The sequence below is a fragment of the Erythrolamprus reginae genome, chromosome Z (assembly GCF_031021105.1).
Source record: "Erythrolamprus reginae isolate rEryReg1 chromosome Z, rEryReg1.hap1, whole genome shotgun sequence".
In the NCBI taxonomy this organism is placed as follows: Eukaryota; Metazoa; Chordata; class Lepidosauria; order Squamata; family Dipsadidae; genus Erythrolamprus; species Erythrolamprus reginae.
The window spans coordinates 86761628-86789385 of record NC_091963.1 but is presented as its reverse complement, the minus strand read 5'-3'; the positions used below and the strand labels follow the sequence as shown (position 1 = coordinate 86789385).

Here is a 27758-nt window from a genome sequence, read left to right as displayed (position 1 = left end):
CTTCTTGAGATAAGCACCCTTATTGTCATCCAGAATAAGGCTCACTATTGTTGTATCACCCACATTCAATATGGTTGGTGGCAAATCTTGCACAACAGTCATCAGTCAACAGAATGAATAGTAACAGACTTAGGACACAGTCTTGAGAACCTGCGTTCAAGAACATTGTGTTTGAAATATTAGTCATTTCATACATACTGGGGCCTATCAATAAGAAAATCAAGTATCAAGTTGCACAAAGGAGTTGAGGAATGATTGTATTAAATTGTATTAAATGCGGAACTAAAGTCAACATTCACATATGAATATTTATTTCTCCTAATTGTACCAAACTTGGAAGAAGTACCATCCTCTGTAGAGGAATTTGAATGGTAAGCAAATTGAAGCGAGTCAAGTGCTGAAGGATGCTGGATACAATGATGTCCTTTATCAGCCTTTCAAAACATTTTATAATTATGGATCTAAGTGCAATAGGACTGTAATCATTAAAATCCATAATTTTAGACCTTTTTTGGCACTGGTAAAATTATGGCTGTCTTAAAACACGCGGGAACCATTGCCTGCTGTCATAAAAGATTTAAAATATCTATAAGATCACAAGCCAACTTATCTGCACATTCTCTAAGAACACGCCCAGGGATATTATCTGGGCCTGCTGCTTTCTTAATATTAACTGTCCAGACAGAACATCAAAGCTAAGTACAGTGGTACCTCTACCTAAGAACAGTTCTACTTAAGGACTTTTCTAGATAAGAACTGTGTGTTCAATATTTTTTTTGCCTCTTCTTAAGAACCATTTTCTACTTAAGAACCCAAGCTCGGAAATTTGAGAGCGGCACGAAGGCCTGGCCAATTTCCTGCCATTCCCTTTAATCCCAGCCATCTCTGGCTTTTCTGGGCTGCAGAGGAGCCTTCCGGTGGTACTTAAGACTTTGGCAGTTCAGAGCAAACGAAGCATTTTCCTTTCTCTGGGTATTTGGAGAATAAACCTTTGCCAGCGCCCAGAGAAAAGAAACGCTCCCTTCACTCTGAGAGTGTTTTCCTTTCTCTGGGCACTTGGAGAGGGAATAAACCACTTCGCTGTGGTGACTCCCTCATGCTGCCTTCCATACACCCAGCGTGAGGTTGCCTCCCGGAGCATCTGGGCGCGGAAAAGTAAATGAGGGCATGAACTCGGTTTCAGCCAAACCAAGGGGACACTTCAGTGAAGGAAAGGCACTGGCTACAAAGCGAGTGAGTGAGGAGAGGGGAACCCTTCAGCACGGGAAGAGGAAGCATGAAGCAGCAGCAGCCGCCCCCTTTCGGTCAAAGGAGCGGGAGGTTCCCCCCTCTCACCCACCTGGGTTTCTCTCTCTGGTGCAGTGTATGGGAGGCAGCCTCGCAGCGGGTGTATGGGAGGTGCATGCTCCTCCTTGCCGCCTCAGAGTCCCTCTTTTTTTTTAAAGCCTTAGTTTTGGATTTTTTGATTCCCCTTACCTCACCTTCTTCCTTCGGCAGCGACTGTCCTCCTCCACCTCTTCCCACCCAAATTCCGAGCTTTTATTTCTTTCCTAATGGGTTCTTAAGTAGAAAAGTTGTGAATATTGGTGAGAATGTTCTTAGTGGTTGATGCCACATATAACTACATTGCTTTTTTGGAAGCTGCAGCACTGTTGGCTCATGCGTACGTGCAGGTGTACACATACACACACACACAGACACTTTTTTCCTGCTACATTTTAAATGCCTTTATATGTTCTGGCTAGTTGAAAAACTGAAACAGGGACATTTGCAACCTTCCTTTACATTTATGTTATGAACAAATTCATGTTATTTATAACATTTGTGTTACAAAATCTCCAATAAGGTACAATATTATTCGTTGATTTCCTAATCTTCCCTGGAATAACTGTAAAGATATTTTACAACACTTTATTTCCCTCACCCAAAATGCTAACAGTGTTATGTTGCAAGATTAGATAATATACTGCAGTAATGGCAAACCTTTTTTGGCTTAGGTGCCAAGAGTGCATGTGCACGATAGTGTATGCCCACATCCATAATGTCCTTGTCCACACATGCGCACAAGCCTCACTGAAGCTTCCGGATTTCAAGTAGGTTTGTTGAGTTGTTTTTTGTTCTCCCCAGGGTTCTCCTGAAGCCTGGGGATAGCAAAAAATGGCCCAAAGGCCAACTGGAAGTTTGGATGTGGAGCTGCTTACTACTTACCTTCAGATCTTTGCAATCAGGCCTCACATACATCAGCCCATTTCTTCTGCAGCCAGCAAGGCTTTCCTGAAGGCCTCTGTAGCTGATAACATAGCTCCAAATCGATCCAGAGGCCTTTCCTAAAGGCCTCTTTAGCCAATAACAAAGCTTCAGATCAATCTGGAGCTCTGCTATCTCCTGTAGAGGCCTTCAGGAAAGCCTCCATACAAAATATGTAGTTTTGGATTATTTTCCTAAGTAAATGAATAAGTGTAGTGCTTTTTTGACAGATCAAATTTTATGTCATGTTTATCCTGAAACACTGAAAATTCAAAAAAGTTCACAAACTTTTAAGCACCACTGTGCCAATTTTGAAGTTTTTCCTTGTCTTCCCTTTTATAATACCTATCAATGGACAAAACAGGAATGGTTTTTTTTTAAAAAGCAACAGATTTATATAAAAATGGTAGAACTAAAGTATATCACAGAACAGAATAGAGATAATAGCTGCTGGCTACAGAAATCCTCAAAAAATTAAAGTACGCTTGCTTTTAATGACCTTCAACTACATATGACAGAATTTTGAAATTAGATTTTTAAATGTTTAATAAAGAAAGAAAACCAAGCATCTTGAATCTTCACTGAACAAAAGCACTAATACATTTATGCTTCCTTTTCAGCAGGTGGATTGCAGAATATTTGCTTACCAGAAAATCCAGGGAAATATAAACATTTTTCATATAATATGAAGCCTGCCACAATAATGAAAGCAAAACACAGCAGATCCAAGCATGAAAATAAGATTCTTCTATAGCATTGTTGGTTATTCATGGACATTTTAAAGTATCTTAACAGTAGTTTAAACGGTATTTTTATTTAAATGATCTATATTTTTAACATATTAAGCAGTACAGTACCTTGTCTTACAAACTTAATTGGTTCCGGGACGACGTTTGTAAGGTGAAAAGTTTGTAAGACGAAACAATGTTTCCCATAGGAATCAATGGAAAAGCAATTAATGCGTGCAAGCCCAAAATTCACCCCTTTTGCCAGCCGAAGCACTCGCTTTTGCACTGCTGGGATTCCCCTGAGGCTCCCCTCCATGGGAAACCCCACCTCTGGACTTCCGTGTTTTTGTGATGCTGCAGGGGAATCCCAGCAGCGCAAAAGCAGGTGCTTCGCTGGCAACGGAAGTCCAGAGGTGGGGTTTCCCAGAGAGGGGAGCCTCAGCGAAATCGCAGCATGGCAAAAACACGGAAGTCCTCGAAACCCCACCTCCGGACTTCCATGTGTTTGTGATGCTGCGATTTCGCTGAGGCTCCCCTCTCTGGGAAACCCCACCCCTGGACTTCCGTTGCCAGCGAAGCACCCTTTTTTGCGCTGCTGGGATTCCCCTGCAGCATTGCAAAAACACGGAAGTCCAGAGGTGGTGTTTCCCATGGAGGGGAGCCTCAGGGGAATCCCAGCAGTGCAAAAATGCGCGCTTCGCTGGCAACAGAAGTCTGGAGATGGGGCATCCCAGTGGCAGCGGCTTGGGTTTGTAAGGTAAAAATAGTTTATTTAATTGGATTTGTATGCCGCCCCTCTCCGAGGACTTGGGGCGGCTCACAGCATATATAAAACAGAACAATAATATGATCCAATTAATACTACAATTTAAAAACAATTAAAAGAGAAGATTAACCAAAAAAATAACTTATTAACCAAACATTCACCAATTATACTTAAGGCATTCAGTGGTCAGAGGAAGATCTAAAAGTCCCAAGTCTGGCGGCAAAGATGAGTTTTTAAGCTCTTTCGGAAGGCAAGGAGGGAGGGGGCAGTGCGAATCTCTGGGGGGAGTTGATTCCAGAGGGCCGGGCCTCCCACAGAGAAGGCTCTACCCCTAGATCATGCCAATCAACCATCTTTGGTTGACGGGACCCTAAGTAGGCCAACTCTGTGGGACCTCACCGGTCACTGGGATTCGTGTGGCAGAAGGCAGTCACGGAGATAATCTGGTCCTGTGCCATGTAGGGCTTTATAAGTCATAACCAACACTTTGAATTGTGCCCGGAAACTGATTGGTAGCCAATGCAGTCCACGGAGTGATGGTGAGATGTGGGCATTTCTTGGAAAGCCCAAGACTGCTCGCATGGCTGCATTTTGGACAAGTTGAAGTTTCTGAACACTCTTCAAAGGTAGCCCCATGTAGAGAGCATTGCAGTAGTTGAACCTCGAGGTGATAAGGGCATGAGTGACCGTGAGCAAAGATTCCCTGTCCAAATAGGGCCGCAACTGGTACACCAGGCAAACCCGGGCAACCTTGGAAGAAGAGGCAAAAAAATCTTAAACCCCAGGTTTGTATCTCAAAAAGTTTGTATGACGATGGGTTTGTAAGACGAGGTATCACTGTATAATGCCAAGACTCAGGTATACCAACTTAATTTCAACAACTAAACTGTTCCCTGTTCTTCGCAGTAATTAAAATTTCTCTTGATAAGTTTCTCAGCATTTGCATATGATGCTTCATTTTATTTCAGGTAACTTTTAAATGTTAATATCAAATGTGAAGAGCAACATTTTTACACAAATTGTAATTTTGTAAATTTTAAGAAAAATGACTTTTTCCATTCAAAGTTTCCAAACAAATATTCCCTTTAATATAGTGTATTGAATGCCCCAGATCCTGGAGAATGAGTAGCTATATATATATTAAAATTGTAATGGAGGTCTGTAAGCCATTGCTCTTGAGCTTCATCACTTTTCAAGACCTGTGAATCAAAAAACATGACAATTACTTGAAATAGAAAAGAAAAGAGAAAGTGTTTCTCTTAACTATCTAGAACTCATGTAGATACAATTGTAAGATTCGGGTAGTCCTTGACTATTTAACAATAACAAATAACAATTTATTTGAATTTATGACAATGCTATATCAGGCCTATCCCAGCTTGGATATTCAGGAAAGACCCTCAACTCAATTCGGAGTGAAGGTTATACTTTTACTGAAGCCAAGTATACAGTAGTAGTTATAGGGTAACAAAGGCAGATCTGAGGATTTCCTGCATAATCAGTTTTTTTTCCCTTCTGCCAGGGGTCTAGGATTTTTCAGCTCCTGTTCTTGGCAGTGTCTGTTTCGCCAGCAGAGTTCCTCTGGGGATTCACCTCTAGCTTTTCTCCTCAGTTGATAAAGCTCCCACCTATTTACCCTGCTCAATGGGGCATGGCCCATTTGTTCCACACTCTTTGGCGCAGCCCATTCATTGAAGCAGGGCTCATTCTGGGATTTTCCCTGTCCAGGATAGTTTGCCACCAACCAATCAACCAGCTAGCTTCCAATGCCAGCAGTCACAGTGCAATCAATCACAGTAGTGGTGGGGCTTGGGGGAGGTGACGCAGCCAAACAACTTTAGGAAAGCCAAGCACTTGATAGGAGAAAGAAGGAGAATGGGTGGAAGGGACAATGACAACCACTAATTTGGAGAGACGCAATGCAAAGCCAGGATAACCAGAATACTGGGTGATCCAGGTGGCAAAAGATAACAGAAGGTGCCCTGTTCACTTCTTCAAAGTTTATATGTCAAAAGAGATTCCAGATAACATGGAAAAATCACCAAAAATAATCGTAATCCATTAAAATTTGGGACGCTAAATGTAAAAATGCGGTGGTCTGTAGAATTTATTAAGATCTCACAAATCTAAGAAACAAAGGGAGGTCAAAGATAGAGGTTGATTTTCCAATTCTATGAGATAACAAGTTGACTTCAGCAACCAGTAAGTGAGAATAGGCTCCTTACCACAATATCTTTTATAATCTGTTTCACCAGGAACTCACTGGTCTTCATATGGGTCTGAAGCTGCCTGTGTTGCATTAGCAAACAAAGAAGCTGAGCAAGAACAGGCAATTCATCCCGGGAGGCTTGGTTTACTTGAAGGGTCTGCAACATTACTCTCAAGATTTGAAGTGAGGTGCTTAGAATTGAGATACAGGAACTCCACAGTACATCCCTGAAACCAAAGTTGAGGAAGGGTAGGAAAAGTAGATGTGCACAAGTTTAGCTAGATTTATAGTAAGAAAGGAGTAACTTCAAACCAGGCAAATAACCACAGGTTGTACTATAACTATATCTTTAGCCCAGAGTCATATGCAAGTCAGATGGGCAGCCATATAAATTTAATAAATGCATAAAAATAATTTGTAGATGTAATTTATCTTAACCAGAAATTCAAAGTCCACAGTAATTACTATCGAAGTACACATAGTCCTCAGCTTGCAATTTGTCATTTAATAACCCTTTACAGTCAGTCAGTCATAGAGCTGGTGCTTTATGACCGTTAAAGTATTTCTGGGCAGCATCTTTGGTCATATGATCATATTTTGGGTGCTGGACAATCTGTTCATATTTACAAGCAGTTTCCACCTGTCCTGCAATCAAATGATTGTTATTTGCAATCTTTTCTGGCTTCTCTGTAAAATTAATGAAGAAGTCAGCAGGAAAGGTTGCAAGTCTTTCTTGGAACATTGGATTTGACATTCCCCCACATGTCAAGATGTTCTTTGTTCCCTCAGTGCATGAAAAGGAAATCCTCCTGTGCAGTGGAGGAACAGACTTCATCTCTGCTATGGAGCCTTATTGAGCCTGGTGTTTGCTAACATTCTCTCTCTAAATGCCAGCATTCAGACAGGAAAATGCTGGGAAAGAAGACCAAGGGGAAAAGAAAAAACTAGCAAAGACCAGAATGCTTTCCAGAATGCTGATGTTCATTAGTGTTTTTACCAGATTTGAAGACTGTTCCTCCAGCATGCCAGAAGACTTCAAATCTGGTGAAAAGGCTAATTAATGTCACTATTCTCATTATCATTCTTCCCACATCTGGTGGGAAATTTGGGACCCCTTCCTGCACTTCACTAACAACACTGGGAGAATTGGGATTGCAATCACTAAGCAATCTAGTGGCATCTCGTTTAATGATCACATCACTCAATGTCCAGTTTTCTGGGTCCAATTATGATCACAGGTGTACCTGTTCAACTGAACTAGTCTTCAGCTACAATAAACAAGGACATATACTAGCACACATGCCTAAAATGCTTGGAAAGTACCAATATTTTTAAGAATAAAATCTAAAATTAAAAACCTTACCTCTTCTGCATGTGTTCTGTATCCTCCCTTTCTATTGTTAAGAGAAGGTAGAGAAGACTATAACACAAAGAAGCTAGGAATCTGGAAGTATTTTCATTAAGGACATATACTTGATCCAGTAGTTTACTAAGAGCATACAAAATAGCACCAGCAGTGCTGTCAGGTACTACAGTCAGTCCTATCTAGAAAATAAAAATAATTTCAGAATAAACAATTCTTCACACAATCTTTGAGCACAAGTATTTTTATTTGTGTCTAATATTTAAAAGAGAAGAAATCTGCTAAAATTTCAAATATCGTTTAAACTTCTTATATTTTACCTGTTGAAGACTTATACATTAAAAATCTCACTTGGCAGTATGCAACATATTTCCAACATATAATTGTCTAGCAGCTACAGTTTAGATGCAGAATAGCATTTTTGAGCTATGCAAAACATTGAATATTACTTGAATTACACTGAGGGACTCTTCTGTTTACAAAGATGGATCCATGAAGAAAGATAACTCCAAGTCTATAGCAAGAAAACAAGGCTTATTGTCTTTGGACAACCCTCCTCTTCAGTCACATTAAATGCTTTCATTAACATGTAGCCTAAAACTAATTACTATTCAAATTCCAACACTATAGGAATCTGCTGTCATTGATCTTACAGTATCCATACTTAATGCTATTTCTCCTTTTGCTTCATTGGATCTACAAGATAATCTGTTTTACAGAGAACTTGGAAACCAAATACATTACAAAGTTGTTCATAGTGGGTTCTGCTATTCATGTCCTACCTTCCCAAGAAAGCCACCTCTTCAACAGTTCAATATGCTACCATTCCACTTGCCATATAAGAAAAGATGGGGGAATAGCATACCATCTTGATCTCTCGGATGTCTTTACATGCATTCCAGTAAGAGAGGCATGCGGGGGAGGGAGAGGGGGGGAAGAGAGAGAAAGGAAGGAATAAAACGGAGGGAGGGAGGGAGGGAAGGAAGGAAGGAAGGACCAAATAATATGGCCTCACAAAAGACTGGGTGGCAGACAAATTTAATAAATAAAAACATTCTTGTCCCCCATGTATGATCTTTTTAATATGCATGAGATTGGCAGATCAGATTACAGATAGGGTTATGCTGAACAGTCAGCATAATGATGTAGAAAGTTAAAGTATTAGTTCAAAACTGAGTCTACAAACAATTCCAATAACATAGAAATCGGCAAAATGATCAGTTGATCCACTTAGACATCTTGCTTTGGCTGGATTTATATTACTCCCCTTCATACAGCATTAGTAGATAATCCTCAATCCATGCTCAAATATTAGGAGTTATTAAGAATCAGTTACAAAAGGTACTTAGCACATTTCAGAATCCTGTGAGTACAATGTGATCTGTTGAATTCACACACTAAAACAGATTAATAATGTTTATATGTATGTATGTATGTATGTATGGATGGATGGATAGATAATATATATAGGTGAATAAAATATAGGATAGGGACTGTTCCTCCCATTTTTGTGGTAGAATGCTCTACAAAGGGAGACCCACATAGCAGGTCTTATTATTTATTACTTATGTTGTTTTAGAGGAAAGTTTTTATACAGAGCCACGTTGCCGCAGTAGTTGTTCATCTACTTCTAACTGCTGGCTGCTTGTAATTTGGCAGTTCGAATGTCACTCGCTCAAGGTTGACTCAGTCTTCCATCATTCTGAAGTCGGTAAAAGGAGGGGCCAGATTGTTGGGGGCAATATGCTGACTCTCTGAACTGCTTAGAGCGGCACTGTAAAGCATTGTGAAACGATATATAAGTCTGCTATTGCTATATTAGCTGACTGATTGAATGATATCATGATTGCTATTAATAAAATATTTGTTTAGAATTTTACATCATTATATTTAAATCTACTTTACTTTGTTTGATTTCACTATGTTTAGAAACAAAGGCAGGTTTACATTTTAAAGACAAGCATGTTAAGAATTTCAGTATAGTAGTTACACATTTATATAACAGCCAGGAGTAAATAAATGGTTTCATATATAAAACTTACTATTACAGATAAGCGAATATACTTTACTAGGTCAAAAGAAACTACAAAAATGTAACGTTTCAACTAATACATATTCATATTCATATACTATTTTTAAAATTCACATACTATATTTTAAAGTGGCATAAATCAGCTAGAGATATTTAATAATAATGAATAAATAGCAATAAATTGATTCAAAATTTGTACTTACCAGATATTTACATATTCCACTTTGTACAATATCAATGCATTGACTTCGTGAAGGTATAGTGGACAGACATTGGCTCACCCCCTATTTTAACACCAAAATTGTTCAAAATGTTTATCATATTTAATTATATAATATACAGTAATAACTTGTCTTACGAACTTAATTGGTTCTGGGGCGAGGTTCGTAAGGTGAAAAGTTCGTAAGAGAAAACAATGTTCCCCTTAGGAATCAATGTAAAAGTGAATAATGCCTGCAAGCCCAAAACTCAGAAACCTGGAAGCCGAAACCTCACCGCCGAAGGAGGCTTGAGCCTCCCAGCCCTTCCCGACCCTCCCGCACATTGCTGTCGGCTGGAAGGATCCCCCATAGTAGGCCGGCAGAACTGTCTCCCGAGCTCTCTTGCCCGGCGGGAGGCAAAGCGCTGGAGTGGGGGGTGTCAGGACGGCCCTCCTGCCTTCCCCCCCAGCCAAACACCCAAAGCCTCGCCGCCGCCACAGTCGCCGCAGGAGACTTAAGCCTCCCGGTCCTCCCCGCCCCTCACCCGTGGCCGGCAGAATTGCCTCCTGAGCGCTCTTGCCCGGCGGGAGGCGAAGCGCTGGGGTGGGGGGGATGAAGAAGAGGGCATCTGGACCAGGTGCTTCAGCTGGCAGTCGGGAGGCAGGCAATCCTGGCGGGCGTGGAAATGAATGGAAAATCCCATCGGGGGCAGTCACAAGGCAGGGGAATCACTCTGTCAGTAAGAGTGCATGCGGAGTAAGAGAGCCCACGAACCCGGGCTCAGGTTTGTAAGACGGAAAGGGTTTTTAAGACGAGGCAAAGAAATCTTAAACCCCGGGTTCGTATCACGAGGGGTTCGTAAGACGAGGTATCACTGTACTGTATATCATTTAAAACTGTAGGTTGCATGACTACCTAAGAACAAGCAAAATATGGTTATTATGCATTTGAAAAATTATTGCTTAGCCAGATTCTGCTTTAATTTTTCAGTTTCATATATGGTCATATTATTTTATAAAACTGCCAATTTTTGGAATCTGTGTAATTGTCAACAGGAACAGTGCTTTCTAATATTATGCAACAATCAACTCTGTAGCAAAACCTTTTACACTTCCATTCTGATAATAAATTCCAGATATATTCAAGAAAGGTAAATCTATACACGTAATCCTTGATCTAAACAATTGATTTAGTTACGGTTCAAAAAAGTGACTTATGATTGTTTCTCACACTTATGCAGCATCCCCATAGTAATCAAAATTCAGGCACTTGGCAACTGACTCATATTTATGATGGTTGCAGTGTCCCAGAGTCATATGATCACTTTTTGCGACCTGATTAGTGATCTTTTGGTTAGTGATCCTATTTGGTCATACTGCCCTCTGTAACACCCAAAATCTGTACAAACTCGGCTAAAGGATACCACAAAAGACCCTTTTTAAATGTAGAAAATAACTGTAGTTCATACAAAAAGAAATCACATTTTCAATATATGTCTCATATTAATTTCTACATCAAATGTGTATAATTATTATCCTGAGAAAGTAATAATTAGGCATGCATAGAACTAAGGATACACATATATATTCAGAGAAGTGGTCACAAAACAAGCATCATAGGGAGCCTAGAGAAAACTCAAATACAGATTTTGATAGTGATGATTACACAAAACATAGAAAACAGAATAATTGGGTTGAAAGGTCCATTGGAGTCTTCAAGTTAAACCCATACTTGAACAGATCTATACCCTTTGAGAAAATTGGTTGTCCAAGCTCCTCCTGAAAACCTCCACTGAAGGAGCACTCATAATTCTGTAGGCATTCACTGGTTAATTGTTCTTGGAGTCAGGAAATTTCTCAATTCTAGATTGCATCTCTTAATAATCTTGCTTTCATTTATGAAAGCAGAATTGCTATTGAATGATATAAGGAGGGAAAGACATCCTCATAGAAGGCAATATACTTTTTACTCAAACCCCCACAAAATTTGGACTAGAATAGATATGGTGTGGGCCCCCAAAACAACAGCAGAGTATATACAAGAAGTAGAAATAGATGTTAATACTTGGGCAGACCATAATCCAGTTATAGTCTATATGAGAAATATTAAAAAACATCGTAATTGGCAAATGAATAGAAATATTTTGAAAGAGAAAGAATATAAAGAATGGATTGAAAAGGAATTAAAAATATTTTTTGAAATCAATAAAAATACAGACACTACCCCTCAGAACTTGTGGGATGCAACTAAAGCATACATAAGAGGATTAACAATATCCTATACTGCAAAATATAATAAAGAAAGAAAAAGAAAATATGAACAATTAATAAATGAATTAAAACAACTAGAGCTTCTATCACAACAAAATGTGAAAAATAAAGACTTGGGGGAAAAAATAAATTTAATCAAACACAAAATTAGATTACAAGAACAAAATCAGATACTGGAAAAAATAAAGAAAGCTAAGCAACAATATTTTGAACATGCCAATAAACCAGGTAGATGGTTAGCATATAAACTGAGAAAACAGAGACAATCTAAATTAATTAGACAATTAGAAGATAAAGATGGAATAATAAAATATGACCCAGAGGGAAAAGCAAATATAGTTCAAAACTTTTTTAAAGAATTGTACAAAGATGATAATATTGAAGAAGTCGTATTTAAATACCTAGAGAGTGCAGAGTTACCACAAATAACAGAAGAGCAACAAGAAAAGATGGAGAGTCCAATAACAATGGAAGAACTCCTTATAGTTATTAAAAAGCAGAAAAACAACAAAGCCACGGGGACGGACGCTATTCCAGCGGAGTGGTATAAAATAGAAAATGAAGTATTAAGAAATAATATGCTCCAAATTTTTAATGAATGTAGAGTAGATGGTAAAATTCCTAAATCATGGTCGGAATCCTTGATAACTTTAATTCACAAACCAGATACACCAAAAGAAAAAATTAAAAACTATAGACCAATATCTTTATTGAATGTAGACTATAAAATTTTTATAGCAATATATGCAGATAGACTGAAAAATGTGATAAATAGCAAAATTCATTCAGACCAAAATGGTTTCCTTCCAGGTAGACAAATTAAAAATAATCTTAGAACAATTATTAATGTATTAGAGTACTATGAGCAACATTCAGATAAAACATCATCTTTAATGTTCCTAGACGCTCAAAAAGCTTTTGATAACGTGAATTGGACATTTATAAAGATGCAATTAAATAAAAAGGATGTCCCATATCACCTCTTCTTTTCATTATGACTTTAGAAGCACTCTTAATAAAAATAAGATCAGACCCAAAGATAAAAGGTTTAACAGTTAGAAAAGAGATATACAAAGTCCAGGCCTTCGCAGATGACTTGACTTTTATAATGGAAGATCCGTTAGTCACAGCACCAAGATTAATCCAAACAATAGAACAATATGGTAAGGTGGCAGGTTTGAAAATAAATAAAAATAAAACAAAAATTATAACTAAAAACATGAGTAAAATACAAGAAAGTAATTTAGAAAGTATTACTGGAATGCAAATAGTTAAAAAAGTAAAATATTTGGGAATATGGCTAACAGCCAAAACAATAACATTAAAAAATGATAATTATATAAAATTAATTAATGAAATTAAAAAGGATCTAGAAATATGGAACAATTTAAAAATATCATTCTTGGGAAGAATTGCCACGATCAAGATGAATATCTTACCTAAGGTATTATTTTTATTTCAAGTGATCCCAATTAATCCAGGGGCCAATTTTTTAAAAAACTTAACAAATGTGGTTAAAAAAATTTTATGGCAAGGGAAAAAGGCAAGAATTAAGATAAATATGTTAGAAGACATAAAAGAGAGGGGGGGGGGGGTTGCGCTCCCAAATTGGAAATTATATTACCAGGCAGCCGCTTTAACATGGATTAAAAATTGGATAACTTTAGAGGACATGAGAACATCAATATTAGAAGGACATGACCTCATGCTTGGCTGGCATGCATTTGTGTGGTATGATAAAGATAAAAATCATTCTTACTTTAAAAGACACACGCTGAGAAAATACTTACTCGATGTCTGGAAAGAAATAAAGAAAAACCACTTTTTAACAATTCCAGATTGGGTTACCCCCTTGGATGCAATAATACACCCAAATTCCATTAATGATACAAGAAATATAAGATATAAAGACTTGTTAGACAATCAAATGAAATTGAAATCTAGAATTAAATTACAAAATGAAGGGATACAAATTGATTGGTGGCATTATGCACAGATTAGATCCAGATACCAGAAAGATAGTATACTCTACATATTTAGCAAATGTAAAAACCTGTTAAGTGAGTTAATCACTAAAAATCATAACAGAGTAATTGGAAAAATATATAAATATTTGATTACCCACAAGAATATTGAATTAACATTAAAAGATAGTATGATACATTGGTGTAGAAACATAGGTAAAGAAATTGATTTAGATACATGGGAGAAAGTTTGGATGTGTAACTGGAGGATGACAAAATCAGTTTCTTTGAAAGAGAACCAAATTAAAATGTTTTATAGATGGCATCTCCCACCAAGTAGATTAGCAAAAATGTTCCCAAAGACATCACCTCTGTGCTGGAAATGTAAGAAAGAAATAGGATCCTACTACCATCAATGGTGGACATGTAATAAAGCTAAAATGTACTGGAAAATGATAGAAAAAATGACAAAAGAAATTACAAAGCAGAAAATAGATTTCACCCCAGAGTTTTGTTTGCTAGGAATTACTAACCAAAATTATAAAAAAGAGATTTTGTACTTGATTATACATATTTTTACAGCGGCAAGGATTATATATGCGCAAAATTGGAAAGGGGAAGATATCCCCAAAGAAGAGGGAGTTATTGCAAAAATATTAGACTGCGCGGAAATGGACATGATGACAAGACGCTTGAATGAACAGGAAGAAACCAAATTTTACACAACATGGAACAATGTTTATGAATGGATAGATAAGAATAAAACAATAAAGAAAGAAGAGTAGCAATAAGTATAGATATCTTAGATGATTTTTCCTTATTAAGATTTATATTAGATCTAGTTTATATAGATAGAATAGAAATTTGTTTTTCCTAAAGAATTTTCTTGACTTGAAATTAATTAGAAATTCTTATATGACACTAAATTTTCTTATTAGATATTTTTTGTATTAGTAGTATTGAATTAGATATTCAATTGTGTATTCCTTTTTCTGTATCTGCAATTATACTTTTGAGAAGAGCAGGGATGATACAAACCTACATTGTATGTTAAATGTTTGTAAGTTTGTATGTCATTTTAAAGAAAATTAATAAAAATATTTGAAAAAAAATAATAATCTTGCTTTCATTTATAACTTCCTGTCCTCAGGTGCCTTGGAGAATAAGTTGACTTACTCTTCTCTATGACAGCCCTTCAAGTACTGGAATACTGCTCTCACATCATGCCTGGGGCTTTAAACTAAAAACACCCAGTTCCCACAACTATTCTTTGTACAGCTTAGCCACCATAATTTTTGCTGTATTCCAAGAGTAGTCTTACCCAGTTCAAAAAAAATGGTACTAACTCTTCACATGATCTTGATACTATCTATCTGTTGATGCAGCCTAGGACTTCTTTCATGGCTACAGCATACATTTCATTCCCCAGAGTTTGTCTTCCAGTTATTGTCAGGGTAATTAAAATCCCACAGTGATATCCTTCCTGTACACCTTAGCTAACCAATTAGCAAAAAGTTATACACTTACTAGCATAGGTATGCACTTATAGCAATGTCATACCTTTTTCCTGTTAAATTTTATATAATTACTATGTTGTTTGATTCCTTGCACAATCAGCCAGATGTTCAGTCTGGATTTGGCATTTCATCTACCAATTGTGTCCTTCCCAGCAAACTGGGATACACAGATATGGTTACAGCATCTAAGTTATTCCAAGCAAAGCGGCCTTTTGCAACTATTGGTGAATTTATCAATGTTAATGATGCTCAAGTGGTGCTCCAGTTGTTTTCAGATTGCACCCAAGATGATTATTACAATTAGTACTACCCTGTTTCCCCCCAAAATAGGACATCCCCTGATAATAAGCCAAATCGGGCTTTTGAATGCATGGCAGTAAAGCCAAGTGCTTATTTCAGAGTTCAAAAAAATAAAAGACAGAATCGTACTTTCAGTAAACACGGTATCTTTGATTTCTTTTGCCACAACTGTTCTACTTCTATTTGCATGTCTTCATATTTTGTTATCTTCTCCAGTTCCTTCTCTTCTGTCTCCAGGTATGGCCACATCCACTATCTGTTCTGGTCTCCGGCTAAGGCCACTGATAATCGGAATAAAGGATTGCTAAATGCATATATTTGTAAAACACCACATCATCTTTATTTTTCTTTCCTTTGTTCCACATGGAATCATCTCGGCATAAAGCGCTAACCTCTTATCTTAAACTTTGGTATGCAAGGCAACATCAAAATCATTAAAACATTCCACAAGTCATTCTAAGATTTATGGCTAGTCAGAGTTAGCCCAGAGTCATAAAAATTGCAATTAAAAGCACACAAGGCATAGCTTACATTCGGAGCTGCTTGAAAAAACCTCTGTAGTTCTTAACGGCAGATTGACGACTCAACTCTTCTCTTCCGCTGACACCTGGACATGATGAATTAATTACTTAATTAACCTATTCCTCTCCTTAATATTTCTTCCCTGACACTTGCTCTCTTCACCTCTGCAAGCGTCTGAAATAAGGATTTACCCATCTAGCATCTGCTTCTCCTTCTCTTGAATCTGAACCCATAGAAATGTCCTGTGGTTGGTCTCCTACTTCTTCTGCCTCTAAATCAAGCCCTACCACTAATTCATAACCACTTTCTGAATCAGAATCTGAAAAATTCCCAAACTGAACAGCATGCGTCCAATTAGCTAGACGCATCTACAGAAAGCTCCCGCATGTGAATTAGGAAAAGGGAAAGTTAACCCCTGACAACCCTCTCTAGCTTGGTGAAAAGCGGATTGGGAGGAAGTGGATTGAACGGTGCTGTTGAAAACTCTACAAAAAAGAGTCAAAAGAAGGATTAAGTCACAGTTTTAAATGTGAGTAGGGGGAAAAAGTGAGAACAAAGAAAAGATGGCGTCTACTATGGAGCTGGAGGGAAAAATGGATTCATTGTTAACGGCATTTGCCAATATGGGACAGTTGCTCCAAGATATGAAAAAGGAGATAACGGCCGTTGGGGCTGGTGTTGCAGATTTAAAAGAGCAGTCGAAAATACAAGATCAAAGAATTGTGAAATTGGAGGAGGGAAAGAGTCGTCAGGAATTACGTATAATTAACTTGGAGGACAGACAAAGAAGAGCTAATCGCCTGAGGGGATTTAAAAAAGATTTTGCGGAGGGTAAACATCTTATGCAAGCAATTTACCAATGGTTCAGTGAAAACAACATTAACTGTGATCTAAGTGAATTTGAAAGAGCGCACTGGGCATTTGGATCTCGGAATCAAGGAGATCAAAAAGATGTTATTGTAAGATTTAATTCGGAAAGGAAAGCAGCAGAAATCTTCAGAGAATTAAAGCAGATTTCAAACTTACGTTACAAAGCCATTCCAATACGCATTTTAAAAGACTTGTCTGCAGAAACGCTCAAGATGAGAAACCAGATGAGAGACGTCACCTCCCAATTATATGAAAATGGAATCCGTTTCACATGGCGTTATCCTGCCACAGTAATCGTTTTTAAAGACTCCAAAGTTTTCCAGGCGAGATCTCTGGAGGAGGGGAAGAAACTGCTTCAACAGCTGGGGATTGATTCGAAGGTAACTTCCCAGGCATCAACATCGAAGGGCAAGCCAGAAGTTGGAGACGGGGACGTGAGACACGGAAGAGGAGAGGATTTGTTTATGCTCCAACCAATTCGTGCAGCAGAACAAAGAGGAAAAAATTGCAGCTCTGCAAAAGGAACTTGAATTACTTCAGGAGAAGGAAAAAAGAGAAGAACCGAGAATCACGCGCCAGAAGAAGAAATAATGAACTGAACTGAGCTGATCTGCCAATATGGTATTATTGTTCTCAACTAACTAACTTCTTCTTCCTGTATTTTTTGCTAACCAACAAGGGGAAAAGAGGGAAGGGGGGGGATCTTTCTTTATTGTAATAAAAGGGAAGAGATGGGGGAGGTTTCTAGTGGAACGCAAATTCAGGAGTGCCTCTTGGATAACGAAAGGTTTTTTCGTTGCCTCCCCTCGGGGGGGGGGGTGTAAGGGAAGAGGCACTAGGGTGGGGATTCATGATAATCAACAAGCATTTTTCCAGCAAGCTCTGTTTTGCAGGAGGGGGAAATATATTTAAAATTATGTAAATGGGTGAAACAGTGTTATTGTCGCTAAACATAAATGGTCTTTCATCACAGAAAAAACGTTATAGAATCATGAAGCTGGCTAGGGACAGTAAAGCTGATATCTTATTTTTATCAGAAACTCATAAAGGAAGGGAAAAATCAGATAAATTAGTTACAAATGGCGAGTGGCAACGGCCTTATGAGTCGAGAGGGACGGCAAAATCCAGAGGAGTCGCCATCTTGATTAATCAAAGACTATTATTTCAATTAATTAATATCAAAAGAGACAAAGACGGCAGAATGTTATTTATCAAAGGGAAAATAAATAATAAGCTAGTAACCTTAGCAGTAATCTATGCCCCCAATGTAAATGCAAAACAATTCATAATGAATGTAAAGCGTAAACTAGATAATTTTGTGGAAGGCACAGTGATTTTAGCAGGTGATTTCAACCTGGAATTAACAGCAGGGAGGGGAGAAAAGAAAAAGTTACATTTAAATAAAATTAATATGATGGACTTACATGAAAATATAGTAAACAGGGAAACATTTTATTCAGCAAGACACAATAAATTTAGTTGCATTGATTATATATTAATTAATAAAACAGCCGAGGTACAGCTTAAGAAAGTAGAAATTAAAAGTATTTGGTTATCAGACCATGCCCCACTGTTAGCAGTGATTGAGATAGACGGTGGTAGGCAACAAAGGATTTGGAGATATAACCCTGTGGTTTCAGCTAGTGAGAAAAATAGACTCAAACTACAAAAGGAATTGAGTGAATTTTTTAGTATTAATGCAACAGGCGAAATAAAGCAAACAATAGTTTGGGATACACACAAGGCTGTCATGAGGGGTAATTGTATTAGCACTGAAGCTTTTATTAGGAAATCCTGGGAAGTTGAAAGAGAAAACCTATTAAAAGAAATAGATTTAATACAAGAAATTTTAAAAATTACAAGAAATAGAGCTTGGAATACATTATTATTATCTAAGAAAAAGAAATTACAATTACTTGATGAAGAAAGATGGAATAAAATGAAGATGATTGTAAAACAGAGAATCAGGGGATGGGGGAACAAATCAATGAAACAAATGGTACATTATTTGAAAAAAAGAAAAGAGAAATCCCATATCTCTGCTTTAAAGGATAAGGAAGGTGTAATAAAACGTACTAATGCAGAAATGGAAAAAAATAATGAGTGACTTTTATGGGAATTTATACAAAAAAGAACATATTACATTGCAAACCATAGAGGTTAATGAGAAAGTAACGGAAGAAGATAGACAAATTTTAAATGCAAAAATAACAAATGATGAGATATCTAGAGTTATTAAAGGGTTGAAACCTGCTAAAGCCCCAGGTCCAGACGGTTTTACTGCTGAATATTATAAGACTTATATGAATTAATTATTACCGTATTTGGAAAAATTGTTTAACAATGTAATTGAGACCTTTGAAACTCCACAGACGTGGAAAATCTCAGAAATTATAACTATCCCAAAGCCGGATCGTGATCCAATGGACCCAAGTTCTTATCGCCCTATCAGCTTACTTAACCAGGATTACAAAATATTTATGAAAATACTGGCAAACAGGGTAGAGAATATCTTACCAAAGGTAATTGGGGAAGACCAATATGGATTTGTTAAAGGGAGAAAGATTTATGAACCAATTAGAAACGTGGTTAATGTTATACACCATGCTACCAATACCAAAAGAAAACTAAGTATTTTACAGTTAGATGTGTACAAAGCTTTTGATAAAGTTAACCATGATTATCTGTTTCAATTATGTAAAGATTTAAATATGGGAGATTCATTTTGTAGAATTATAGAAACAATTTATAAGGATAATATAGCCCATATTAGAGTAAATGGTAACAGAACAGAGACGATTAAAATACAGAATGGAACCAAGCAGGGTTGTCCACTATCCCCAATGTTATTCGCACTGGCAATTGAGACTTTAGCAAATAAAATTAGAAGTGATAAGGAATGGAGAGGTTATCAAATAGGAAAATTTGAATTGAAATTAAATTTGTTTGCAGATGATGCTATAGTGATGTCCGAAACCCCAATCGAAATGATGAAAAGAATAATGATATTACTCCAGGAATTTAAAGACCAATCGGGACTTATGGTAAATATAGAGAAATCGGAGATAATTTGTTTAAACACAGGCCCTAAAGAGCAAATTGAGATACAAAAAATATCAGGATTGAAATTAGGATGTAAAAAAATGAAATATTTAGGAATCTGGTTGTTTAAGAATCCGATAAAAATTGCGACAGCCAACTATAATTTAATATGGAAAAAAATTCAGAAGCAGATAAAAAATTGGAGGGGGAAAAGGTTGGGAAGAATTGCCAGGATCAGAGCCCTTAAAATGATGATAATACCAAAAATGATGTATTTGTTTCAGGTTTTACCAGGTACCCTCCCTGGGGCAAAACTGAGAGAATGGGATAGTAAATTAAACTTTTGGATTGAAGGAAACAAAAGGCCTAGAATAAGAAAAAAATGGCAGTTTGCACAAGAAAAAGAGGGGGCGTGGGGGAGCCCATGCTTGGTACTATATAGAGAAGCATTTCAAATAGAAAGATTAATGGAATTACAGTTATGGGGGGAAAAGAAGTGGGTAAAGTTAGAAAAGGAAATTAACAATATAAATAATAAAGAGCTATTATTTAAAAATTGGAGTAGAATAGAAATCAGTAATTTAATCGACCCTCTGAAAGCATGTTTAGAAATATGGTCTAAATGGCAGAGAAAATGTGGAACTAGGAATTCCAAGCTATCAACGTTACATGTATTGAATATAGGTGATGATGTTAACTTAAGCAGAATTATTAAAGTACTAAATAGCAAAGGGGTAATGAGAATTGAACAATTATATGAGAAGGATGGAAGAGTTAGCAGAACTCGATTGGAATGGTGGCTTGGTCAACAGAAATGGCTGCAGATTAATGCAATAAGCAAATATTTAAATAAAAGTGAGAATAAAGAAGCTTTCTTACGAGAAGAAAATTGTTTAGAAAAAATAATAAAAGAAAAGATTAATGAGATAAAAGCCCAAGCCGGTAATATATATAGAATGTTATTGCAGGCGGAAGAGGAAGTAATAAAAAGTTTGACAAGATGCTGGCAAAATGATTTACAAATAGATGAAAGTGAAATGAAAGAAATAGTAGAAAATATATATAAGATTAAAAATACAAGAGTTAAAGAGATGAGAAGGAAAATTTTACATAAATGGTACTATACAGCGGCTCAACTTGCACACTTCCAGGGGAAAGAGAAGGGTAATTGTTGGCATGGCTGCCAAAAAAAGGGAATCTTTATGCATATGTTCTGGGAGTGTGCAGAAATTCAGACATTCTGGAATGAAGTACAGAACGAAATTAACAAAATGTTAAATATTAACTGGATAATTGCAAAAGAAATAGCGATTTTAATTAAACAAAGAAAATTAGGAGAATTCAAGGAAATAAAATTTGCAGCATTGGAAAGTGCTCAAGCAGTAGTGGTATTGGGTTGGAAAGACTCCACAAAATGGACAATACAGAATTGGTACTGGTACATGGTGGACCACATACACTTTGAAATTATGGAAATAAGATTAAACAACTTTGATGAAAACAAACTGGAGAAGCTGATGGTACGATGGAATAAGGTGAAGGATTATATGTTGAGTAGAATCTGTGATGTAAATGTGAAAAATAAACTGCAATCACTCTTTTAGTAATATCTAATGCAAGATAGAGCCAAGGAAATACAGATAAACAAAAATTAAAAACCTTTGAATCCCCTTGTATGGGTGGTGGTGGTGAAGGGGGGTGTTTTGTCTGTTAGGTGATGGGCACACGCACTGTGCACTGTTATATGTTTGTTTTATGTAATCATTTTATAAAATCAATAAAAATTTATTATTAAAAAAAAAAAAAAGAATCTGAACCCATAGAAACGTCCTGTGGTTGGTCTCCTACTTTTTCCCAAATGGTATAGTTACGTTCAGCAGGTTTTAATTTCCTGGAATAATAAGCACAGGGAAAGAAAGATCTGCCATCTTGGCATTGTTGGAGAAGTACAGCCCCCACTCCAACGTCGGAAGTGTCAGCTTCTACGATAAACGGACGAGCGGGATCAGGGTATTGGAGAATAGGTTCTTGCATGAAAGCTTTTTTGAGGTTGAGAAAAGCTTGCTGCTCTGTGGTGCCCCATTGAAATGGAACTCCTTTCTGGAGAAGGTGGGTGAGGGGCGCTGTCAAGGTGGCAAAGTTGGGAATGAAGGTTCGATAGTAGTTGACAAATCCCAGAAATCATTGGACATCTTTGGCTCGAGCTGGAGGTTGCCAAGTTTGCAATGCATCATATTTTCCAGTGTCCATGATGATGCCTTGGGAGGAAATGACGTCCTAAGAAGTCAATGGAAGTTTGGAAAAATTGGCATTTTTCTAACTTGGCGTAAAGGTGATATTGTAGGAGGCGCTGGAGTACTTGTCGCAAGTGGTGTAGGTGGGTTTCTTTAGAAAGAGAGTATATCAAAATGTCATCAAGGTAGACGACCATGAAGTGGTCAATAAAGTCCTTAAAAATATCATTCATAAAATGTTGGAATACTGCTGGCGCATTGGTAAGTCCAAAAGGCATGACGGTGAATTCAAAATGGCTGTAGTGGATGCTGAAGGCGGTCTTCCATTCATCACCTTCATGAATGCAAATGAGGTTGTAAGCGCCTTGCAAGTCGATTTTGGTGAAAACGGTTGCTTTACGGACGCAGTCCATGAGTTCAGAGATCAAAGGTACAGGGTAGCGGTTACAAATTGTAATGGAATTGAGTTTACAAAAATCACAGCAGAGTCTGAAGTCTTCAGTTTTCTTTTTAACAAAAAGTACTGGAGTGGAGAGTGATGAAGAGGAGGGTTGGATGAAACCTCTGGCCAGGTTCTTGTCAATAAAGTCTTTTAAGGTGGCTGATTCGGGTTGAGACATTTAATAGAGGCATCCTCCAGGAAGTTTGGTGTTGTGTAAAATATCAGTAGCACAGTCATGAGGTTGAGGGGGGGGGGTAAATTGGTCTGCTTCTCTCTCATTGAAAACATCAACGAAGTCGGAAATATCTGGTGGAAGGGTGCTGGCAAGTTGGGCAGGAAGCTGAGTAGTAAATGGTGGACAGATGTGGTCAACACATTGTAGATTAGGAAAGGAAATACAATTTTGGGACCACACGATGTGGGGATCATGGGTTCTGAGCCATGCTAAGCCAAGGACCATAGGAAAGTGGAGGCCTTTGGTGACATAAAATTGAATAGGTTCTTCGTGGTGTCCGATGGTTAAGTGTTTGGGTCTGAAATTTGATTGGTCCGGACAAGAGAACGCGGCCATTGATAGTTTCGACAATAATAGGAGGTGTGACTTGGCACAATGGTATGGCATGAAAACGAGCGAAGGTCTCATCCATATAGTTGGTGGTGACTCCGGAATCTACTAAGACAGTAGCAGGGAGAGTTTTGGGTGGGTTTTTTAAGTTTACCTCAGTGACTAAAGTCAAGTGTCTTGAAGGTCTCGGTTCATCTGCTGTAGCATTGAAATTCGGTTTGGTGCCCGCCCGGCCTAAGGTTTCTTTTAGGCTGGGCTCTGGTCATTTCCCGGTCAGGTAGCCTGGACCTGAAACGCGGGCCCGTTGTTCGAGACTGGAGTAGAAGTGGGAGTGACATGTCTTCTCTGATGGCAAGCGGGTAGAAGATGTCCAGCCTCTCCACAATACATGCATAGGCCTTCCGCTCGATGTCTGGCTTTCTCGGCTTCACTGAGGTGAGGTCTGGCCATACCTAGATCTATGGGTTCCTCTTGAGCGATGACAGCTGGTCAGTTTCCCATGTCTGTTGGCATCTGGAAAGGGCATCTTGGCATGGAGTTGAAACCATTGTTTTAAAATCTTTGGCGTAGAGATGGTACTGGTCTGGTTTTTTCCCCAAACTGGCTTTCATATCTGGTGACATGGTTCTGAGCAAATGACAAATTAGTCTTGATGGTCAAACAGGTCTGGTAGAGTTCATTTAACGTATTGGGAATTGGATGGTGCGTCATCTCATTCACAAATTTGGGTTTCAAGCCATCTTGGAACAGTTCCATAAGGGCTTCCTCATTCCAATTCAGGAGTGTGACTAGTTTCTGGAAGTAAGAGATATACTCAGAGATTGTCTTGTTGCCCATGTGTAATTGGCGCAATTGAATAGCGTTTTGTACGCGCATGGGATCTTCAAATTCTTGTTCAAACCTCTGGCGAAAAGCAGCATAATTTTGCAGGAGTGGGTCTTGATGTGCTAAGAAACGTGTTGCCCACTCAAATGCAGCACCTTTGCACAGGTTATAATGAAAGAAACTTTCATAGCATCTGTTGTGGTTCAGCCTGAGGCTGCTCAGGGACCAGCTGTGTCTCTGCTGACTCCATGCCCGGAGGAGGAGGACAGCGAATAGGAGGGGGATGAGCAGTTGGACGGGGGAGGGGAAAGTCAGGAATGGGACGAAGGAGAACAGCATGAGAGCCCTGGGGGGGGGGCTCTCCCCAGCCAGTAGCTTGGAGTCATTAGGGGATGAAGCACAAGCCGTCATTGACTTGCGACAGGGACGTTCAGATCAAAGAAAGGAGCAATTAAAGAAGTATTATCAGCACTGAATTAGGAACAGCTGGGCTTGGGTGTGATCCTCCTTAGCAGGGTTTAAAAGGCAGGCAAGCCCTTGAAGCCATGTGGAGTGTTATCAGTTGGAGTTACGGTGACCTGCTTTGTTCTCGACGTCTCTGTTCCTGGCTTGTGGCCCAGCAGTTTGGAAGACCCGTGGGAGGTGTAGGTCGGCTATCTACAGCCTCGTCTTGGCAGCAAGAATCCTGTATTGCTGCATGGACTTTTGCCTTCGTGGATATATTTGAAGATACAGCGTTTTCCTGTTTGTAAGGACATTTTCTGTTACCTGTGTTTTTCTTGAATTTTATAAACTGCCTTTGCCTTTTACCGGTGTGTCTGGCTTCTCTTTTTGGGTTGGTCTTGGCTTCCGGAGTGACCCAGACAGAACAGCATCTCTAGCAAAATCGTCTGGAGAAGAATTGAAATATTTTTCACATTGATGAAGAAATGAGGCGACTTGATCTCTTGCCCCCGTAAAAACTGATGGCTTAGCTAAATAAATCTTTAGCCTTGGTTGAATGATGACCTGTGGTTGTACGGGGGCTGTGGGTTGATTCTGTAATGCAAAGATCTGTGCCTGGAACGCAGCTACAGTTTGTGTTAAGGACTACACGTCATTTGCTAAATTGGCCATCCTGAGCTGGCTGGTTGATTTTCTTAATGGGAATCGTCAACACTCTTCTGGTCTCCGGCTAAATGGTATAAAGGATTGCTAAATGTATAAATGTGTAAAACTTCGCATCATCTTTTCTTTTCTTTGTTCCACACGGAATCATCTCGGCACACAGCGCTAATCACTTATCTTAAACTTTGGTATGCAAGGCAACATCAAAATCATTAAAAAATTCCACAAGTCATTCTAAGATTTATGGCTAGTCAGAGTTAGCCTAGAGTCATAAAAACTGCAATTAAAAGCACAAAAGGCATAGCTTACATTCGGAGCTGCTTGAAAAAACCTCCATATTTCTTAACGGCAGAGTGACGACTCAACTCTTCTCTTCCGCTGACACCCGGATGTGATGAATTAATTACTTAATTAATTAACCCGTTCCTCTCCTTAATATTTCTTCCCTAACACTTGCTTTCTTCGCCTCTGCAAGCGTCTGAAATAAGGATTTACCCATCTAGCATCTGCTTCTCCTTCACTTGAATCTGAACCCATAGAAATGTCCTGTAGTTGGTCTCCTACTTCTTCTGCCTCTAAATCAAGCCCTACCACTAATTCATAACCACTTTCTGAATCAGAATCTGAAAAATTCCCAAACTGAACAGGAGTATACACAACACTATCCAGACTCTGGCCTAGTATGTGGAAGATGCTTTTTTAAAAAAAACAAACTATAATCCTGGAGCATTTTAGCTTCTTCATTTTCTATGACTTTCTCTCTCTCTCTCTCTCTCTCTCTTGATCCCACCAGTTTTTGCTTGCAGGCAAATGGTATTTCTTGCAGATCTTCCAAAGCAGCATTGTTGCTACTTTATCATGCCGGTTTTTACTTGCAGCAGCTAATAAGATGGTCCACTGTTTCTTCAGCTTCTTTGCAGAAGCAGCATTTGATTTCTTCTCAATTTTGGGTTTGTATGTATTTATTTTTTAAGGCTTGGTCTTGCGCAACCAGAATTAGCCCTTTTGTCTGTTGTTATTATTATTATTTATTAAATTTGTTTGCCACCCATCTGACAGCAAGGCCATTGGGTAGATTAAAATATATTGTATGTTATATAAATATATAAATATAAACATTAAATATATCTGCATTTTATATTTTACTTTCATAAAACAGGTCAATTTCTTACCAACAGTTAGCACATAAACATTTCATTTCAGGATAAATGAAAATCACTGAAGGAAGTCTCTTTCAGTGGAAAATAAATTACCTCTGCCATAGTCCAATGATATGAAAATTGTTCCAAATCTGTTAAATAGAGTTGGACAGAAGAAAACAGTGTTTGGTTTATGTGTGGTTTTCCTGTAATACTCTGAAGATTATTCAACTCTTCACTGGAAAAGCCTGAAAGGGACAATAAAGAATCATATTAGGAACACATTTCAAAGTGAACACTAACTATTTTTGTTTATGATTCTTACAAACAAAATAGAAACTCAACATTCCATGTTTCACTTTAATAAATAGATAAATACAATGTTATTTAAAGGTTTGTGAACCCTTCAATATTTCACCATAAATATAGTCTAAAACATTATTTGTTCTCCACAGAATCATAAAATGATAGGGCTGGAAGGGACCTTTGGGATTTCATAGTCAAATCTCCTGTCCAAGGCAAGAGTCCTTATATTATCCAGGTCAAATGATTGTCCAATCTTTTCTTGAAAACTTCCAGTGATGGATCACCCACAACTTCAAGAGGCAAGCTATTCAACTGATTAACTGTTCTCACTCCCAAGAAATTCTTCCTTAATTCTATGTTGGATCGCTCTTTGATAATCTTTCATCCTGTACTTCTTGCCCTGCCCTTAGGTGCTATGAATAATAAATTGACCCCTTCTTTCTTGTAACAATCCTTCAGTCATTAGAAACTAGCTATCATGTCACTTCCTAATACTTCTCTTCATTAGGCTAAACATATCTTGTTTCCTTGTTCATACACTTTAGTCTCCCAACCCCTTACAATTTTGTTATTCTTCTCTGCATGATTTCTAAAGCTCTCAGCTTTTCATCCATATTGTGATAATCAGAACTGGATGCAGTATTCAAAGTATGGTTTCACCAGAGCAGTATAAAATGGTACTATTATGTCTTGTTATATTAATCCTATCCCTGTGTAGATGCAGCATTGCCTCTTTTAGCAGCTGCAACACATTGCTGATTCATACTTAAGCAGTGGTCTTCTAGGTTACATACTAGATCCTTATTATTACTGTTGAGCCAAGCACTGCCTAGTATGTGCCTGGCTCAACAGTATTGGCTTATCCTGCATCTAAAAGGGTGTTACTTCAGTGATGGGTAGCAGCCGGTACGTTCAAGTGCTCTATCCCAGTAGGAAATTCTAGGATGTGTGCGCAGCTGCGTGGCCCAATGCACACATGTGTGCCCCCATGTGAGATATATCTTCTGCGCATGCATGGCAAGCAAACTCTCACATGAGGGTGCGCGGAAGCAAAAATATCAGTGAAAAATGACCAAAATCTCACTCACTCATGTGTCCTCGAGTGAGATT

The 27758-nt window shown here is 38.1% G+C and overlaps 3 protein-coding genes across 9 annotated transcripts in view; 2 read left to right on the top strand and 1 right to left on the bottom strand.

The window, feature by feature from the left end:
* Positions 1-4672, top strand: part of INVS (inversin) — a 426566-nt gene extending 421894 nt beyond the window's left edge. For all 5 annotated transcript variants that reach the window (XM_070727774.1, XM_070727772.1, XM_070727775.1 and 2 more), the window contains exon 17: positions 2868-4672. In XM_070727774.1, the coding sequence (XP_070583875.1) occupies positions 2868-3001 (134 nt within the window). In that variant the 3' untranslated portion in view covers positions 3002-4672. The remainder of the gene's footprint in view (positions 1-2867) is intronic.
* Positions 1-21837, top strand: part of SEC61B (SEC61 translocon subunit beta) — a 1118247-nt gene extending 1096410 nt beyond the window's left edge. Inside the window, exon 5 of the mRNA XM_070727789.1 lies at positions 21572-21837. The gene's annotated coding sequence lies outside the window, so the exon portion shown is untranslated. The remainder of the gene's footprint in view (positions 1-21571) is intronic.
* TEX10 (testis expressed 10) overlaps positions 4669-27758 on the bottom strand; it is a 107630-nt gene continuing 84540 nt past the window's right edge. The window contains exons 11-15 of one of the 3 annotated variants that reach the window (XM_070727778.1): positions 26457-26590; positions 9549-9629; positions 7314-7495; positions 5967-6177; positions 4669-4940 (exon numbers count right to left, since the gene is read on the bottom strand). In XM_070727778.1, the coding sequence (XP_070583879.1) occupies positions 4827-4940; positions 5967-6177; positions 7314-7495; positions 9549-9629; positions 26457-26590 (722 nt within the window). In that variant the 3' untranslated portion in view covers positions 4669-4826. The remainder of the gene's footprint in view (positions 4941-5966; positions 6178-7313; positions 7496-9548; positions 9630-26456; positions 26591-27758) is intronic. The other 2 variants (XM_070727779.1, XM_070727780.1) reach the window with 2 other exon arrangements.